The following is an 18779-nucleotide window of genomic DNA, read 5'->3' as shown; positions in this document are numbered from 1 at the left end:
TAGAACAATTGTTTAAGCAAAGAGCGGAGAATGTTGTATTGTATTTAATATGTTGTGTAATAATCTGAATCTCCTTACGAGACGATAGGGTCCCCTTTATATAGGAAGGGCGAATCCCAAAATAGTACATGTCTAATAAATGACGAAGAAATGCTACTAATACAGCTGTATAATGGCTCAGTACAGATTTGTACTATTCTTGCAGACTCTGTCATTCCTTATCACGTGCCCTCGGGGGTTTCTTGCCCTTCTATGAAGGTCGTCGATTTTCATACTGTCTCGAGGTACACCATGGTGAATCTTCGACGTACCCTGTCGAGGCGAATGCTTCGGGGATGGGCCTTGGGCTGTGCTATGATCCCATCGAGGCCGGGCTTGAACTGCCATGGGAGCCTTAAAACGGCCTTCCCTGATTTTCGACCGTATACACTATGAACATATACTGCCCTTTCTTTTTCAACTCATTTCCGTAGTCATACCCCCAAAACAATATAAAGTATCTATCAATTATTATTCCCAATTTTGCTGTTAATAATGATTTCGATAATTGTAATCTTGATGTTTTTGGCGAGACAAATATAACCAGTGCAATTCGAGGTGTTATCGGGTTACACAAAATGCATAGCAGAAGACATAAAGAGTCATGGTTGTGGCAGATACTTGGTTCTGAACTTAGAGTTGGAAGTTCAAAAACTAAGGACACTTGGTCCTTAACTTAGAGTTACAAGCACAAAAATTAATGATAGGTAGTCCTGAAATTCGAGTTCCAAGTTCAAAAGTTAAGGACATGTAGTCCTGAACTTAGAGTTACAAGTTCAAAAATTAAGGACAAGTAGTCCTAAACTTAGAGTTACAAATTCAAAAACTAAGGACAAGTGGTCCTGAAATTTGAGTTACAAGTTCAAAAGTTAAGGTTATGTAGTCCTGAACTTAGAATTACAAGTTCAAAAGTTAATGATATGTAGTCCTAAACTTAGAGTTACAAGTTCAAAAACTAAGGACAAGTAGTCCTTAACTTAGACTTACAAGCTCATAAATTAAGGACAGCTAGTCCTAACTTACATTAACAAGATCATAAGTTAAGGACACTTGGTCCTGAACTTAAAGTTGGAAGTTCAAAAATTAATGACACTTGGTCCTTAACTTAGAGTTACAAGCATAGAAATCAAGGACAAGTAGTCCTTAACTTAAAGTTACAAGCATATAAATTAAGTATAAGTAGTCCTTGATTTAGAGTTACAAGCACAAAAATTAAGGACATGTGGTTCTGAACTTCGAGTTCCAAGTTCAAAAGTTAAGGACATTTAGTCTTGAACTTAGAGTTACAAGTTCAAAAGTTAAGGACAGGTAATACTAAACTTAGAGTTACAAGTTCAAAAACTAAGGACAAGTAATCCTTAATATTTACACAACATTCATGAAGTTAAAGACATCATGTCCTTAATATTTATACAACATTCATGAAGTTAAGGATACCATATCCTTAATATTTATATTGCACTCATGTCTAACACAGTGATATTTTTGTCCGGACGGGTAAAAGATTATTAAGCAGTGGCTAAAAAGTAAATACATCCTAAACTGTGGATAAAAAGTAAAGACATCTTTAAATAGTGGATAACTGTGCACTTCCGTTAAAATAGCACGTTCTAGCCATTTTTCGGTCTGGTCATTCAAGAATAGCCAGCGTTTGCCAAGTTATTAAAAATTAGCCACTACTTCACTGCAACAGAGACCGGTCCAACATAATAATATGCTGGACCGGTATATTTTGCTGGCTCTAGTATAATATACTGGAGACTGGAGCATTGGTGCTCCAAACTCCATTATATTATGTTGGACCGGTATATTATACTGGAACTCCAGTATATTAGACTAGAGTTCCAGTATAATATATTGGAACTCCAGTATATTATGCTAGAGTATTTTTCCGGATTTTGAACAGTATTTTCCTTCAAATTTATCTTTACATGAAAAATGGCTAAATTTCGATTAATTTTGAAACTATGATTATTTTTGAATGACCACTTGTAAATCTGACTATTTTTGAATTTCTCCATGCACTTCCCCCAATAAAACACTTAATCAAGAAGCCCACCAGATGACCCGAAAGATTGGAAGGCCCAAAATCATCACTGAGTCGCTCCCAGTGACGCTTGACTCATTCCTCTTCCCATAAGCTTTTCATGTTGTTATCATCAATGGAGATAATAGGGTTTTAGCTAAGGAAAAAACAAAAAGCAATTCGCTTAAAACATTTTTAAATGTCGTCGCTGACGTTGAAACCAACATTTCTCTTGCAATCTTACGGTTCTTCGTCTGTTGATAATCGACGGCTTTGTTCTTTAATTAGCTTCCAGAAGAAGAAAACATTTCGCAAACAAAGATTTACTTTGAGAGCTCAATCCTTCGATTCATCTCAAAAAAACAACGAAAATGACAGTAAAAACGAGTCGAAACCTCCCAACGGCTCTATGGTACTCAAATTTTCAGTCTTTGTTCTTTATTTGGAATTAGTGGAGTACTTTTTTTAAAGTTGAAAATGTTGGTTTGCCCAATATTGTAACAAAAATGCAGGCAAAGCAGGTTGAAAGATTTTAAAGTTAATAATGTTTATTGCAGCAAAAGAGCAGAAGGGAAATTCTATTGGAGTATGTACAAAATGTACAACCAGAATTCATGGAGTTGTTTGTCAAAAGGGCCCCACAACAGGTATTTGCAATAAAGTTTTATACTTTGAAGAATTTTTCCTTTTTAAATTTTTTTCTTGTGCATTTTCACTGTATATAGCAGGCCTAATTGGCCCAAATAGAGCGGAATAGATGTAGAGGACTTGTATAGATGAATCCAACTATTTTGTATTCAGGTAAAGCTGTTAGGTTTGTTGATGTAGTGACGTAAATATAAGTGAAAGAGCTAATGTAAATGAAACTTGCTTGAAGTTCAAGGTACTAACGTGACATGTTTTGATAATTCTTATGTATGCTAGGTAGTTGATGCGATGCGCCAAACTGTGACAAATATGATTGGAACTTTACCTCCACAATTTTTTGCCATTACTGTAACCACGGTAAGTGGCTATGATTTCAAGGTTTTGCGAGCCGTAATATCTGAGATGAGACGTGCTTTGATTATGGGCGTACATGTCATCTCTGGGGCTGATGCTAATTTTGGGCGATGTTGATTTTTCTTTAGGTGGCTGAAAATCTTGCTCAGCTTATGTATAGTGTGTTGATGACTGGATATATGTTTAGGAATGCTCAATTTCGACTAGAATTGCAAGAAAGCCTGGAACAGGCTGCCCTTCCTGAAGCACAGGAGGAAAAGGTAAGTACTTTTTGGTGTGTTGATTTTGTTGCCATTTTCTGGAACTAAATGAATTACCACTCTTTACTGCCAAATAATGTATCAGTTTCAATTTGGATAATTTACTTCAACATATCTTGGTTGTTTTGGAGTTATTCGTGTCTTTTCTCAGGTTGAAGTCTCTTAGCATCACTCAGGGGATAAATGACACTTAACACTAAATAGTAAACGGATTAAAACGGGCAAATGAAAATTTAAAAATATTCCTCAACGTAAGGCTGATGGGAAGTGAGCATCCATTCTCTTATCTTGGGTAGGTGCACATCTTCCAAGTTAGCAGGGTAGCAACTTGCTGTTTTTAATACAAGAGATGGAAGGGTAAATGGTATCAATCTGTTCATAAAACTATTTCTGGTTTGTCTCTATTTGTCCTCCAGAAGACTTTGACCGGAAAAGAACATATGATTTTGTTTAAAGATCATGATGTCACAATAAAATGTTTGACTGGATAACAGGGAAAAGATTTTAGTAGCTTTTTAACTTTCAAACTTATTCATAGAGAAGCTTTCAGTTTGTCCCGGTGTCTATGTTTCCTTTTATTTCTTGTATCCCCCCCCCCCCCCTCTTTTTCTGCTTCTGCTTATGGAACGTAGAGGGTTACAATCTTTGTTCCACTTTTCTAAATTAAACCTTTTGAGTCCTTCTGAGAGTGGTTGCTGTTTGTCTAGTGTGTTTCACAGTCTAAGTTAAAATGAATGCAGTCGAAGTTAGAATTTCTTGGAATTGTTATATCATACTGTCAACTAGAAGTCTTCAATAAAACTATTCTTGCATTACCGGTGATTTTACGTTATGACTTTTTTTACAATTTCTATGATGTTGTCTCAAGTATCCACTGCTCAAATACCTTTTTTTTCTTTTGTTTTTAAAATAATGAATATTTGCTCTTTTTCTTTCCTGTCCTTTTATCTTATGGTCCATCTGAAAATACGTGTCCTTTGCTGGATTTGTGAAGTGTGAAGTACTTGTCTGTCAGCTGCTAGAACTGCTGCTTGAATTTGGTTGCAAAGCCAATATTTCTGATGAGTAACTTAGCACCCTTTTTACTGTTCAGGATTCACCAGATTATGCATCAGGTACCCAGAAAAAGGTGACTGGAGAAGTCATAAGGTGGAATAATGTAACAGGCCCTGAGAAAATAGACGCTTTGAAGTATATTGAGTTACTTGAAGCAGAAGTAGAAGAATTGAATCGTCAAATGGAAAGGAAATCTGGTAGCGGTTATAATGAGCTGTTGGAATATCTGAAGACTCTTGAGCCCCAAAATATCAAGGTCAGACAGCTTGCTGCTTGAATTTGGTGAGGGTATTTGACATTCGATGTTTTAGAGCAGGTGGGGAGGATATTTGAACATTCTGGGATTTTTTGGTGTAGGTAGTTATTGCTTAAAAACTGTTTGTTTTATATTGGTCTTTCTGATTTTGCTTAACCACTATGGACGAGTAATATCTATTTCACAGACCTTGAACTGCTGCTGAGTCCATGGGCAGGCTATATACAACCTTACAATTGAACTTTTATTTATGTATTTGTATAACTGTGTAATTCTAAAATCTAAATGGAGGAGGTAAATTTTTTAATGATTTTTTTTATGTAATGACATATTGCAGGAGCTGACCAGTACGGCTGGAGAAGATGTTGTGCTCGCCATGAATTCATTCATTAAGCGTCTCTTAGCTGTTTCAGATCCTAGTCAAATGAAGGTATAACATTTTCATAGTGCAGTTGTTGCTTATAAGAGAAAAATATTAGTCACAGTGGTCTAAGTCTCGATTCATTTCTGCAAAGATTCTAAAAATTCTTTGGCTGGCATGGCGTGGCGTCTGTACATATAGAAGATGCTTAAATATCACTTAATCAATATTGATTAACTTAATGTATCCACAGATCTTTTATTATGGAGATGTGTTCAAAACTCTCCTCTCCTTGTGCCCAGTTTGGTAAAAGTGGCTAGCTATCAACTATTGACAAGCATATTTATCATGTATTATTTTAAAATAGCAAAGGCAAAGCCTAGACAAACTATGTATACTTTTGTGTTCAGTAACATATGCAGCAAGTACTGGAATGTATGAACATGTTTGTTGGTATGCTTATCATTTTCCTTTCATATGGAATGCAGACTAGTGTAACAGAGACAAGTGCCCCAGAACTTGCCAAACTGCTATATTGGCTCATGGTGGTTGGTTATAGCATACGGAATATTGAAGTCCGCTTTGACATGGAACGGGTACTGGGTACTCCTCCAAAGCTCGCTGAGCTGCCTCCCGGTGAAAATATTTAGACACATATAACAAGTGTCTATTATAGCAAGCATAAAGAGTTGAAGCAACATGCCTTTTGATGAGCTTTTGTTGTTCGAGAGGGGTCAATATTAAGCTTGTACGACTATCTGGGAGGACTACAGCCAAAATTGGTTTTAGTGGCATTTTCTTCATTCACCTCGCTACCCCACTCCCCTTGTTATTCTCAGATTGAGAGCATTATTAAACAAGAAGCTGTACTAAAAATTGATACACAGTACAAATGATGTAAGTTATTCTGATTCCTCACCCTCAAAATTGTACCTCTCCGTTGACGGGAATGAGAACTTGTATTCCAGAAGAACTAGCTTCCTGATATCTGATCTAACGACTTGTTCTTTGAAGAATTACTAATAATACTACCGGTTCTTTTTATCTTTCTTAATGTTTTGATATTAAGAAAACCATTTAATAGCATTAAATATAAAGGGTATTTGACTAAATTTCTCTAGTCTCTTCACTAAATGAGTAAATAATAATGATTATAATAGTAAACTTTGATTTGAAAAGGATAGTTAATGCCTTCTTGGTTTCCTAAAGCATAAGTAATTTGCAACAAATAACAGGGACTGCGATGGACTGTCATTTGTTTGGTAAGATACTAAGATGAAGTATTTTGTTGGTCTCCACTACAATTCACTATAAATTGCTAAAAAAGGAAAAAGGAAAATCGCTAAATTTGCTATTTCGTATATATAATGTGCATGGCCGTATGGTTTTGCTGGTAATATGAATTAATTTCCCCTAGTAAGTGTCAAGGCGTTTATGGCTTGAGAAGAGTAGAAGAATGTAAATGAAGCAACTAGAGTCACGTTCAAGTCAGACACAGGGGCGGAGCCAGAGTGCGGCATGAGGGTTCGCCGAACCCAGCGGGTTTTGTTCAAACCCTGTAATTGTCTTAAGAAATTTATTGAATTTGTACAAATTATTAATTTAGAACCCAGTAACTTAAAATAATAACAATTTCGAACCCATAAGGCTCAAATCATGACTCCGCCTCTGCTCAGACACCATGCCCACTTTTATTGGAAGTAAAAGAAAATAAGGTCTCACACATGTCAAGGCTCTTTTCAACACTAATGTACATACCTGTTGGCACAACAAAATGGAGGATCAGTGAAAAGAATCCTGCCAAACTAGATTATTTCGTGAACATATTTTCTTTTTCTGGAGAAGGATCAAAAATACCCCTAACGTATTAAAAATGACTCAAAAATACCTTCCGTTAACCTTTTGGTCCACAAATAGCCTCAACGTTTTAATTTGGCTCAAATCTATCCTTTCATTTAACGGTCCATCCATGGCAAAATTTGAGACTTTACAACAGCCATGTGGCACCTTATAAACATGCCACGTGTATTTTTCAATAATAAAATTAAAACCCACCTGTTTGTTTAAAAGTATCCAACCCACTCCTTAACTGCAGAGAGATAATCCCCTGACCCATTTCCCAGAGAAAAGATTCTTCCCCCCCCCCCCCCAAATCTTGTACTGACATTTTACCAAAACATAGTGTATGTTTCGTCCATTTTTCATCAAATAAACAACTTTAAATATGCAGTTTTAGATATATACTAGTCTCCATTACATCACTTTAGTAGCTACAAATTCGACGAAAATAGATCCTGACAATAGTAAAAAAAATTCATTCTTTGCACTTTGTTCTCTGATGAAGTTGAAAGAAAGAAGAGGAAAAAGATTATAAAGGAGAAAATGGACTTGCAGAACCCTACTTGTTTGAACGAGGATGAAAGAATGGGGTACAAGGTTTTGATAAAAAGAAACGGGTCAGGTATCATGCGGCGGGTTGGGTACTTTTAAACAAACGGGTGGGTTTTAATTTATTATTGGAAAATACACGTGACATGTTTATAGCATGCCACATGGCTATTGTAAAGTCTCGGATTTTGCCATGGATGGTCCGTTAAATGAAAGGATAGATTTGAGCCAAATTAAAACGTTGAGGCTATTTGTGGACCAAAAGGTTAACGAAGGGTATTTTTGAGTCATTTCCAATACGTTGGGGACATTTTTGGCCCTTTTCCGCTTTTTTTTTTTCCCCTAATTTGTTCTGCTGAAACCTTTGGCTGCTACTGCTGTACAATCAGCAAGGCATAGCACACAAAATTGCCAGGATTTCATACGATGGAAGATTCTGACTTTGACTACCTATGACACCTGGTATTGAAATGACAACCATATCCTCGTTAACCCATTCCGGTCCTTAAAATATCAAGACTTTGCAGAATCAGAACCGAACGCTGTCATACCAGGCGATTTGCAAGATTAGAAGAGTCAACCAACGTTGTCCAACCATGAAACCTTCATAGAGAACCACTCATTGAAGCAAGATTATTTGAAAGTCTCCTGGCCCATTGACTTTCACTAGGTGACCACGATACTGGATATCCAAGTATGGCACACCATCTTAATTGTAGTAAGGCAACAGTAAGATATTCCTTTGAGTCTTTGAAAGGCTCAAGAATCTGGGACTCGTCTTCCAAGTCTTCACCAAGAATTAGATTTTCGAGTTCAGTTTGCTTGTCATCCGCAATGTTGTCACACCCAGCAATCATTCGCACACTCAAAACTTGCAATGCTTCCATGGCAGTATTGTAGAATCCATGGTCTATGTATGCAGCGAAAACATGACTGCAAGTTGATGGATCTGGCAGAACCCCATGGACGTGCATCTGCTCCACAATGAGCTCGATGACATCTATTCTTCCCTGGAAAAAACAGTTTCATGACCTAGTTAGAAAGCGTACAGATTTTCTTCAAGCAGTAAAAGGTAAAATGCAGCTGGAGTTTTCATTTAACTTAACAGGTGGATGGGTTCATTCAATTTCCCGTTAAACTAACAGTCCTCTCCACTCCCCCTAACCGCCAAGCAAGTAGTTTCTTCTTTCTTCTCCTATCTCTAGCATCCTAACTCCCCCAGAATCCTCCTCTCCACTGCCATCTATGATTAACATTTCTAAGAAAGTGTCCAGCGCCCTTCTGGAAGAAATCTAAGCTGAGAAAACACTACCCCTATATTTGGTTTTTTTTCAAGCTTTAAGGAAATACCGGAAAGAAAAAATGATACCCCATTTGAATTCAGTTACTATCTTGAATTCAGTTACTTCTATTTTTTGCAATAGAAGTAGAATTGTCTTGAATTCAGTTACTATCTTATGGTAGCCCAAGACAATAATAATTGAAACAGCAAAAAGATTGATTGTGAAGCTTCCTTCCTACAATTTCAAGTTGAGGTACCAGGGTTCCACCAAATAACAGAAAAGAAATTCAAATAAAACCTTTTTTCTGTGCAACAATTTCATGTTATTCTATATATATACAATAGATTTGGCTTCTAATTCACAATTATCGAAAATAAATAAATATTGGCTCTACTAAAAGGCAAGGATTTTATTAATAACAATACAATACCTTATAGGTTGATATTTTAGTTAATTACCTTCTCAGATGCCACTTGAAGAATGGTGTTATATAAAAGTACATCAAGCTGGATCCCTTCTGAAATTCCTTGATTCAACAATTTTAATGAACCATCAAAGTCCTCAGATCTCAACGATATCTGACAGCAGAAACAACTCAGTTCTCAGATGGAACATCAGTGGGCACCATTTGCATATCAAAATAGTCATAAAGGGAAAAATAAGCTGGTGAACAATGACCATGCGTCATAGCTATCTATTAGTTCTTGTAGTACATTCACCGAAAGAAAGGGAACGCTTTTTATTCACCATAAGCTAAGATCTAGTGTACCACTAGGGCAGATAGGTGATGGTTGTGGCAAGGCATTTTGTCCCAACCAATTGCCTATATTTTCGCCCCCTTCCAGCTCAATAAAGTATCAGACAAACCCAAACTGTTGCAGCGTTTTAGAAAACCAACAAGTTAGTTATGGTGGTCTTGGGTTTACGAGGTTTAGTGAATCATTTGATTGATTTGGCAAAGTTTATAAATAGTCAAAAAGTTAGCGGGATAAGTGCTAGAAAGCACATACTGTCCACTTCATAAAAAGTCCTTTTCAACAAATAACAAAGGCTAGATGCTTAGGCCAAGTTTGTGCAAGTTTACTTTTTATTTTTATTTTTCTAATGATCCAGCTTCCGCAGATTAGTGAGAATAGCTAAACAAGACTAAACAAATACCTTTAACAGACCAGTTAAAGTCACTGCTTGAGGATTGAAACCATTGTGTAACATCATAGAGATCAGGGTAAGTGCAGATCTGAAACATCCAATAATGCTACAGCAATCAATCATGATGTTATATGTTGCAGCATCGGGTGGAACTCCAGAAGACACCATAGATTTGAAAATCTGCGTTGCCATTTGGCTCTGAAAAGAAAAAAATAGACTCAGACAGCAGACACAGTGTAACCGATATAACTATGAAACAGATGCTTATATAGTAGAAATCCTAGGTTGATTACCTCTTTAGCCTCAACAAGGGAATGCAAAACTGTATTATAGACAGGTGTGATCATATAAGTGTCATAACGAGAGAACCGATTCTCCGCAGCATGTAAATATTGAATCAGCTCCTTTATCATCCCCTCTGTTCCAAGCGCTTTCAACTGGAAAATAAAGAAGAGTAAAATCCACGGATATTGCACTAAAGCATGCAGTCAATATAATACTGGAACTTAAGTCTTTTTAGTATTAGGGCACAAAACAATGGAGTATCTGCAGTAGAAGCATAAACAAAAGCTGCAACGTATGGAGCTGTTTCATAACTCAATTCAGCACTAAAATCACTTTAAAGATATGTGGCACTTAAGATGCTCTACAAATCTTAAGTGAGAAGACGTTGACCGATTATTTAATCTGAAAATGGTGAAGTCATTAGATGTTATATTACATATGCTTCCATAAACAATAAACTAATATTTAAATGGTGAGATAGCCTAGTTGTAAGGGCCTTCTATCTCAACCATGAGGTCCGGGCTCCAGTCACTAAGGGAGAAGGGTGGTGACAAAACACTGTTGGTCTCCTAGGTAGATGGATTTGGAGGAGGGTGAGGCTTACCCTATCAAAAAATAAAAGATAGTTTTTTGTGTATATGAGCAGACACTATCTCTCTTTCTTGTAATCTTTTACTTGCATCCACTGGATGGTTTTAATGAATTCCCCTTAATTGAAAAAAACGATTTAAACACATTCCTGTACAATATTTGACAATTATATGAAATACTTTAATTCTCAAAAAAAATTATATGAAATACTTTACTGATTATTTAACAAAAGATTAAATAGAGAAACACTATTATGAAAATGCACATACAAATATAAATAAACTATTCGCATAGTAGACATTAGATTAAACAAACTATGACATCTTCAATATTTAAAATTCAGTGACCCAAATCATAGCAGATTTACTCATTCAGATCATCATCTCTACTTAGCTAAGGAAGTAAAACAGTAATCAAATAGATCAAAACCTAAATTTGTTTTAGTTGAGGAAAAGTATCATTTACCACATTCTTCAATGACAGGTGACTGTGCTGAAGGCCGTATTTCATCATATCCATTTCTATAGCATTTATCCTTTTAGCAACATCCACTTGTGACAGCATGTTGCCCTCTTCATAAGGTGAATTCACATTACCAAACAATGAGAATAGCAATTCATATGTCCTGATATTTGGCTGGAGATTCAACTTTTTCATCTTAGCCAATATCTGAACTGCTCGTTCAGGTTGATCCTACAATATTAATTTGTAAAAGACTCAAAAACTGGACATCTCAGTCTAACACAATTGACAAGAGAGATGCGCAATTCTACCGAAAAGATGCTGAAAAAACAAAGTGATGCTGGATATGGCAGAATTTAGAAGACCCTAAAGCAATATATCTCTTAGTTACAACAAGAGGGGGCGTTATCCATATTTGAAATTCTAAAACATTTAAGTCAGAGGGTAGTTATAGTGGCAACATTTTAGCTTGACATACAAAACTCTTTTGCTGAAAGCTAGCTCAAAAATCTCATATTCCTTATAAATCCTGAGAAAGCAAAAGATATGACAGTGATATCAAGATGTGAAGGAAGCAAGAATATGCTCAGAGAGATAGTTTTGACTGGCTAGAAAAACAAAAGTCTGGACAAGCTGATTGGTCTTTTTGAACTATCCACGAACCTACTTCACTGAGAGTCAAAACCTCACCAGTTCCGACTGTACTGATCTAAGGATGGGACCAGTGATGATCTACTGCTTTGAATTATATTGTATTTTTTCCGAAACAATTATGTATGTCTTACCAGGACATCACATGCTTCAAGGAAAGCATTATAAGGACGAGGACTTCGGATTTCGGCCATCTCATCCAAGAAAGCCTCTGCCCTGTCGAGTTGTAACTCTCTGCTGCAGATGACTGCTAAAACAGCAAGAGTTGAATCATGAGGCTTAATATTTTTCTCTTGCATAACCTTTAGCTGCAAAATTTGAAAAACTACATCATGTCAAACTGAGAAAACCACGAGCAAGTACTATCCTTGGAGAAAGAGAAGTTCTAAAGAAGATTCCCATGATAATAAGTATATCTTACCACTTCCACTCCATCACTAAATCCTCTTGTGGTAACAATTGCCCTAATGAAGCCATCATATGTACTCCCTGATGGTTGCAAACCAAGAGTTTGCATCTAAACAAAAGAGATGACTTAGTGAAAAACAGACAGGAAATTCCTTTATGATATTGAGACAATTGTTATTGGCATATATTTCTGTGTTCAACGATGATATGTGTCTAGCCATATCATTCTAAGGGCAACGACTATCCTACTGATCCCTGCACTCACATTGACCAAATAGAGACATAGCAACTGGGACATCGTAGTAATACCTGTAACATTAACTGCTCAGCCAAATCACAATTTTGAACTTTTGCACAAGCATGCATGACATCATTGAAGGACCACCTTAAAAGCTTTGTAACAGATGCACTTAATGGTTTTTTTACTGTGCTTATTTCAATGCTGCCAATACTTTGCCTTTCCAAGTCAAAATTGGTGCTACCCTCTGTGTTGAGAGATGCATCGATGAAACTCAGGTTGCCAGTGGAAGGCGCTGGAATATCCAATCTTAAATCACAAAACCTTCCTTCAGCAGTTCTACTTATGTAAGAGTTTTCTCTAACAACCAAGCTCACCATGTGTTGTAAGGTTGTGTAGGCTGATTGCAGATCTCTCAGCTCCGTAAAGGACCATATAAACTTCCTAAGAGAAATAACGCTGAGACTGTAATATTTACTACATTCCTTCCAGATTTCATGGACAGCAGACAGGTTTTGCTGCAAAACTGCAAGCTGAAACAATGAGCTTAGAACAACATTTATTCAGACAAACAATTAAACTGCTGTCTTAAGAACTATATTCAACATTTAAAAAGCTGATTTAAAACAAAATGAAACAGAAATAATTAATTGCATGGTGCATACTACCTAATTTGGTTAGGAATGAAGAGGGAGGAGTGGATTAAAGGAGGTGAATAGTTTATTTGCCTTGTTCCTGGCAAGGGAAAATCTGATTGCACAAGTTCTCATTTCACTTCTTGTTAAGACAAAGGAGAAATGATCTCCAAAGCACTTCTCGAGAACAAGAGATAAAATTTAGTAGAATATAGATCATACAAATTAGTGAAGGCAATGTACCAGAAAGTAAACCATATTATCCAAATAATTATTGCTGGAGAATATTTAAGTTACCAACCGATGCTGAATAAGAAGCTCCTATACAGCATATCATATAATCACAAGTTTCACAGTTGGCTATCAGATTAGATTTCTGCTATACATCAGGAATCAGTTGGAGAAGAACGCAACCTACTGGAAGTACCGCCTTTTAATTACCAATGCATAATTGATTTTATATCACAGCATGGGTTGTTGATCTACCTATGACTAAATAGGTGGAGAATTGGTTTAATAGATTTCTTTAGTGGGGACTGCTGAATATGAAATTTTTCGTTACACAAAGTTCTATGGGTTTTAAGGTGTTATAAGCAGAAAAGAAGCATCAAAACTGGGGTTTATATGAATCAGTTATATAACCAGAATTAACATGAAATCAACGGAAATGATTCATTGGGAATATAGTAAGAGGGACAACTGGAAGACAAATAAGATTTTAAACTTTAACTACAGGACAATAACATTTCTGTTGAAAGACCTCTAGACGCACCTTGAGAAACTGAGCATATGTTATCTCATTCTTTCCCACCATCTGATGCTCCATCAAACCCATACATTCATTAGCATAATCTACTGTATGTGTTTCAGAACAAGCCACCAAGAAGTTGTTATAAACAGGCAACATAGAATAACTATTTGGGTTTTCTTCCATGATACTCATCAAACTGAGTGCCTGAATGAAATAAAGAAGAGAAAACTTTAATATGGAGCTTATGAAGCAAATCCTTTACAAAGGGAAGTATTGAAATACGTGTCTTGAAAGAGATATCAGATGGAAACACATAAATGACACATGGCAAGGAAAAGACAAATATAATTTCTCAATAATAATGCAAGCAGTACAACAGGTAATTAATCATTCAGATAGGATGTCACTTGAACTTCCAAAAGAATATCAAGAAGAAGTCAGATAAACCGACAATGTGATACGCAAACTACACCTTGCAATAAATAATATTATCCTCCATCAAGCACCTAGATGTCAGTTGTCCAATTAAAAGTCTGGCAATTCATAAACATTCATCTTCGGACAGGTAGAAAAAATACCATTGAGAGTTGAAGTTTAACAGTTATTCGATAAGTTCTTTTAGAGCCAGTCTATGCTAATGTGGAAAGCAAACCAGATGCTAGTACCTCCTTCAAGTAACCCCCTTTACAGAGTGCTCGAGCAGCAAGAAAATAGCACTTGGCACTAATGTCGATTTCCTTCTCCTCCATAATCTTCCAAGTCTCCATCACAAACTACAGCCAGAAAAAAGAAGAAGAAGCACAAAACTTCTTCAAGTTATTGTTCAGACGAGACAAAAATATATTGCAAAATGACATTCCAGAAAGCCTGCTTATTTGTTCTTAGTAGAAGTAAAAGACATTAAGGTAGTTGGCACAGGATGTCAATAATTCTTTGTCTGGGTACCTAACCTAGCATATACAACATAGTTGATTGACCATTTAAACTATCAGTGGCTATGAATCTGCAATATGTGCTCATCTTAGAACTTTTCACTAGCACAAACATTACGTGCCACATGAGAAGAAAGAATTGGACGTCTATTTGCATACTTACTAATGGATCAGGCAATCTTGCGCAAGTTTGCAGGATTGAAGCGAAATCATTGGCGCTCAATTTGTTGTTTCCAAGACTAAAGTCATAGAGAAGACTAACAGCTCTGCTTCTCTCTCCAAAGACAAGTGCATCAACAATTTGTTTTTGCCCTAATCCTGAAACAGGCTCCTCGACATGCCCTAAACAACGAAAAGACCAAAAGATTAACTCTTTTCTCCTCAACATTCATTTCCAATTGACCTTACCGAATTAATATTTTAGTAGGACACCTACCACTTGTACGCAAAAACAAGTTACAATACTAAGGGATGATTTACTACGCAAGTTAATAGGGAGATTGTTATTCCGTGAATAACAATTCATGAATTGTCATGTAATGAATAATAACACAAGCACTATTATGCATAGATTGCAACACCCTAATCAAGAATAAAGTTTTTCGTAGTATTGCTAATACACGTAATCTTATTCCATATTCTATTTTTTAAGAAATAATACTTGATTCCTGCACAGGTTATGTAGGTAGTGTTTTATACTAGAAATCAAATGCTGTACTCATTAATGTAAATTACTATGACGACATTTTTTTATCTGATACACAAAAACAGTCAGGATAAACATATATCGTATGCAGGGGCAGAGCTAAGTTGTTCAATTGAATCCCCTTCGTTTAAAAATAAAACAATGCAAATAGAGTAAGAAACAAATTTTTTTGGTATATTTACACTGTTCAATCCCATTGACAGAAGGAAAAATTCTAGTTAAGTGACAAAGGGGGTTCAAAAATTGTTTTAAGTAGTAGGTTCAAATTCCAGGAATGACATTTCTAGTGGCTCCGGCACTAATCATAAGCATATCCATTTTTCATTTCTACATAGATACATGAATCTTGTGTATTCACATTCACAAATACCAACAAGTTGATGATTTATCATTTTATACCGCTAGAGGTAGTGAAAGTTCTCATAGCTTGGCTAAAGCCTCCAATTTCCTTTCCTCCCTACAAAATAAAACTCTATTAGAATTCAGCTTCATTTAATTCAACAAAATGTAGCAAAACTATAAGCAAAAAAATAAGATATAAAAAAATTAGCTTACATTTCGAATATCATTTAAAAGTGTTTGCACTATCGAACTCGCGCGGACTTTCGATCTGGTAAAAATAAACCTATAAGAACATTATATATCCAAAAAATGCAAGCAATTGAGTGAGTTTTGAATAATAAAGAAATTGTACTTACAGAAGTTTAGGCATGTTCACTATGCTTCCTATTAAATAACTTAAAAACTTTCGGTTCAACAATTTAATAGACTTAGCAGCGCGAAGAAACTCGCCGGAGCGGCGAGTCTATAATGTCCGGTAAATCTATCGAGAATAGGCTATAGCTAGCCACCTCCGGCGAGTCGCGAGAAGACACTGGTTGCTGGGCTTCTTTTCCTTTTTCAGACACATTACTGGGCTTTGGCCCACGTTACTGGGATTCCGTTGTAAAAATTGCACGGGCGTCCTATTTGGACGCCCTTTTTAACATGTAGTCGCTTTGTTTTTCTATTGGTACCCGTACCTGTTTTTTTGTTAAAAGCAACTATTTTGCCCTTCTTTATTAAAAGACTACTTTCTCTCCAAGTATACGCTAGTCCTCTACTGTCTCTGTCTCTCACTCCCGTTATTCGCGTTTGTTGATTTGTTCTTCTCTGAAATCAAACGGTTTTCGTTGTTGTTTTGATTTTTCAACTGCTAGTCGTCGTTGTTCCCACATTACGATTTAATCACAGGTACATTGCAATAACTTTCTAGGTTTTATTTTACGATTTAATTTCTGATTTTGGTTTTGATAGTCATGTATTTATGATAGAATATTTTCTTAGGGTTTAGTTTGATAAGTGCATTAGTTTTACTTTTACGATTGTGTTTTTAGGTTTTTTGAACGAGTGTTTATGTTGTTGATGAAAATTCTATATTTAGGTTTTTTGAACGAGTATTTAAAAATTTCGAGTATTAAATATATGATACTATTTAGGAGCTATAGTATTATTTGTTTTATAATAGCTCAATGATACCTTAGATAAACAGAATTTGTGTTTTGTTTTTTGTCAAAACTACAGCATGTTTTTTTGCTGAATGTTTTGTGTTTTTAACTGGTGAAGTTCAGCTTTAGGAGCTGAAGTTTTTGTGTTTGTAACTGGTGAAGTCCAGCTTAAGGAGCTGAAGTTTTTATGTTTGTTACTGGTGAACTTCAGCTCTAGAGCTGAAGTTTTTGTTTTATAACTGTAGAACTTCAGCTCTAGAGCTGAAGTTTTTGTGTTTGTTACTGGTGAACTTCAGCTCTAGAGCTGAAGTATTTGTTTTATAACTGTCGAACTTCAGCTCTTTTGTTTTATAACTGTCGAACTTCAGCTCCAGGGCTGAAGTTTTTGTCTTTGTAACTATCGAACTTCAGCCTTCTTAGGTATTGAAGTTTTAACTGATCTTTTTGATAATGTCCTGATGTTATTTTTTGTAACTTTTACTTATTTTGAACAGATGACTCCTAAAGCACCTAAAGATCCTAATGCAGCTAAAGTAGACAAAGCACCTAAAGCACCTAGACAACCTATAATACCCCCAGGTCCTTATGTCCCTGCTCCTCCACCTACAAGACCAGGGCAAAGATATTTTGAGTTTGGAGATTGGTTTAACTGTAAGGGTTACTAGAAGGGGAACCATAATTTGAAGAAATTAATTGCAACTTTCTTGACTCCTACACAACGGGATAAGCTTAATAATGGTACATTTCGATACATTATGGCTATGGAGAATTTCCAATGCAGCATGAAGTTGGTTCATTGTCTGTGTCTTTCTCGAATATTCACCAATGATCGAGACTCCATTAGTTTCAAGATTTTTGGTCATGATGTTTCCTTTACCCTTGAAGACTTTCACATTATGTGTGGTTTGCGGATCACAACACATAATGTTGAAAAACCAATTAATCGAGAGAGCAATATTCTGAAGCGGTATTTTGGTAAGTCCAAGGGTGTGACTTTGAAGGATATTCGAAGTTTTATGACTCACAATGAAATTCTAAAGAATATTGTGAATCACGTACACGTATGCGAGAGTGATGATGATGTTGTTAAGCTTATGGAAATTCTTGTTGTAGAGTCTATTTTATTTGGGAAAAATACCGAGTCATGTGTGATGGAGGAGTATGCATCTATTATTGAAGATGATAAGGTTTGTGCTGAATATCCTTGGGGTAATGTGGCTTATGAGAAGCTCATTTATTCACTGAAACATGCATTGGACAAGCAGAACAAATTACATACAACTGAGTATAAACTTGGTGGATTTCCATATCCGTTATGTTCTTGGTTCTATGAGTGCTTCCCAGATGTTCGGGAGAGGTATATAAGAGAGGATGAGTACCTTGATACCCCTCAGGTTCCCAGGATGTTACGTTATGTATGTGCGGGAGAGCCTAAATTCCCTGAACTTTATCATATGTTTAATACTCATGAAGTAAGTTACTTTTTTTTATCTTTGTGTTAATATGTTGATGTATTAGTTTTTTTCTCCTCATAATATACTTTTTTGTATTAAACAGAGATATCGCGACTTTAGGGTATTGGATATAATTCCTACAGAAGAGGAATTGAATTCAATACCTTTAATTCGTTCAAAGGTAGTTAATGCAGTTCCTTCAACTGGTGAATCACCACGTACTCTGAGTCGATCAAAAGAAGCGAATCGAATTCTTATTATTGGTGAATCACCACGTAGTCGGAGTCAATCAAAAGAACTGAATCAAACTCCTTTTATTGGCGAATCATCTCGTACCGAGAGTCGTTCTACCCGTTCTA

The 18779-nt window shown here is 36.0% G+C and overlaps 2 protein-coding genes across 3 annotated transcripts; one reads left to right on the top strand and one right to left on the bottom strand.

Moving 5' to 3' along the window:
- The first annotated feature begins 2103 nt into the window (after positions 1-2103).
- Positions 2104-5967, top strand: LOC107816208 (uncharacterized). The gene is made up of 7 exons (XM_016641902.2): positions 2104-2477; positions 2623-2712; positions 2990-3070; positions 3196-3327; positions 4421-4639; positions 4977-5069; positions 5489-5967. Exons 1-7 carry the CDS (start codon positions 2265-2267, stop codon positions 5648-5650), a joined length of 990 nt encoding a protein of 329 aa, XP_016497388.2. The 5' UTR covers positions 2104-2264; the 3' UTR covers positions 5651-5967.
- A 1250-nt stretch (positions 5968-7217) lies between these two features.
- LOC107816207 (pentatricopeptide repeat-containing protein At1g76280) lies at positions 7218-16400 on the bottom strand. 2 transcript variants are annotated; one of them, XM_016641900.2, is made up of 14 exons: positions 16178-16400; positions 16035-16089; positions 15879-15936; positions 14937-15115; positions 14507-14614; positions 13863-14045; positions 12527-12988; positions 12231-12326; positions 11944-12117; positions 11162-11389; positions 10114-10257; positions 9830-10018; positions 9130-9249; positions 7218-8398 (listed from the first exon to the last, which is right to left on the bottom strand). In XM_016641900.2, exons 1-14 carry the CDS (start codon positions 16189-16191, stop codon positions 7994-7996), a joined length of 2415 nt encoding a protein of 804 aa, XP_016497386.1. In that variant the 5' UTR covers positions 16192-16400; the 3' UTR covers positions 7218-7993. The 2 variants fall into 2 exon arrangements, with proteins under 2 accessions (XP_016497386.1, XP_016497385.1); XM_016641899.2 differs by having other exon boundaries at positions 16035-16104; positions 16178-16342.
- Positions 16401-18779: the final 2379 nt, after the last annotated feature.

Source organism: Nicotiana tabacum, chromosome 12 (genome assembly GCF_000715075.1).
Source record: "Nicotiana tabacum cultivar K326 chromosome 12, ASM71507v2, whole genome shotgun sequence".
NCBI lineage: Eukaryota > Viridiplantae > Streptophyta > Magnoliopsida > Solanales > Solanaceae > Nicotiana > Nicotiana tabacum.
This window is presented reverse-complemented; position numbering and strand designations above follow the sequence as displayed.

Excerpts from the sequence above, each read along its gene's own strand:
- LOC107816207 (XM_016641899.2), bottom strand. Across the intron at positions 10,258-11,161 it reads ACCTGTCATTGAAGAATGTG|TTGAAAGCGCTTGGAACAGA; the intron begins GTAAATGATACT and ends TTTATTTTCCAG. Across the intron at positions 8,399-9,129 it reads TTCAAGTGGCATCTGAGAAG|GGAAGAATAGATGTCATCGA; the intron begins GTAATTAACTAA and ends TGTTTTTTCCAG.
- LOC107816208 (XM_016641902.2), top strand. The coding sequence starts at position 2,265 with ATGTCGTCGCTGACGTTGAAACCAACATTTCTCTTGCAATCTTACGGT. Across the intron at positions 3,328-4,420 it reads CTGAAGCACAGGAGGAAAAG|GATTCACCAGATTATGCATC; the intron begins GTAAGTACTTTT and ends TTTACTGTTCAG. Across the intron at positions 4,640-4,976 it reads TTGAGCCCCAAAATATCAAG|GAGCTGACCAGTACGGCTGG; the intron begins GTCAGACAGCTT and ends GACATATTGCAG.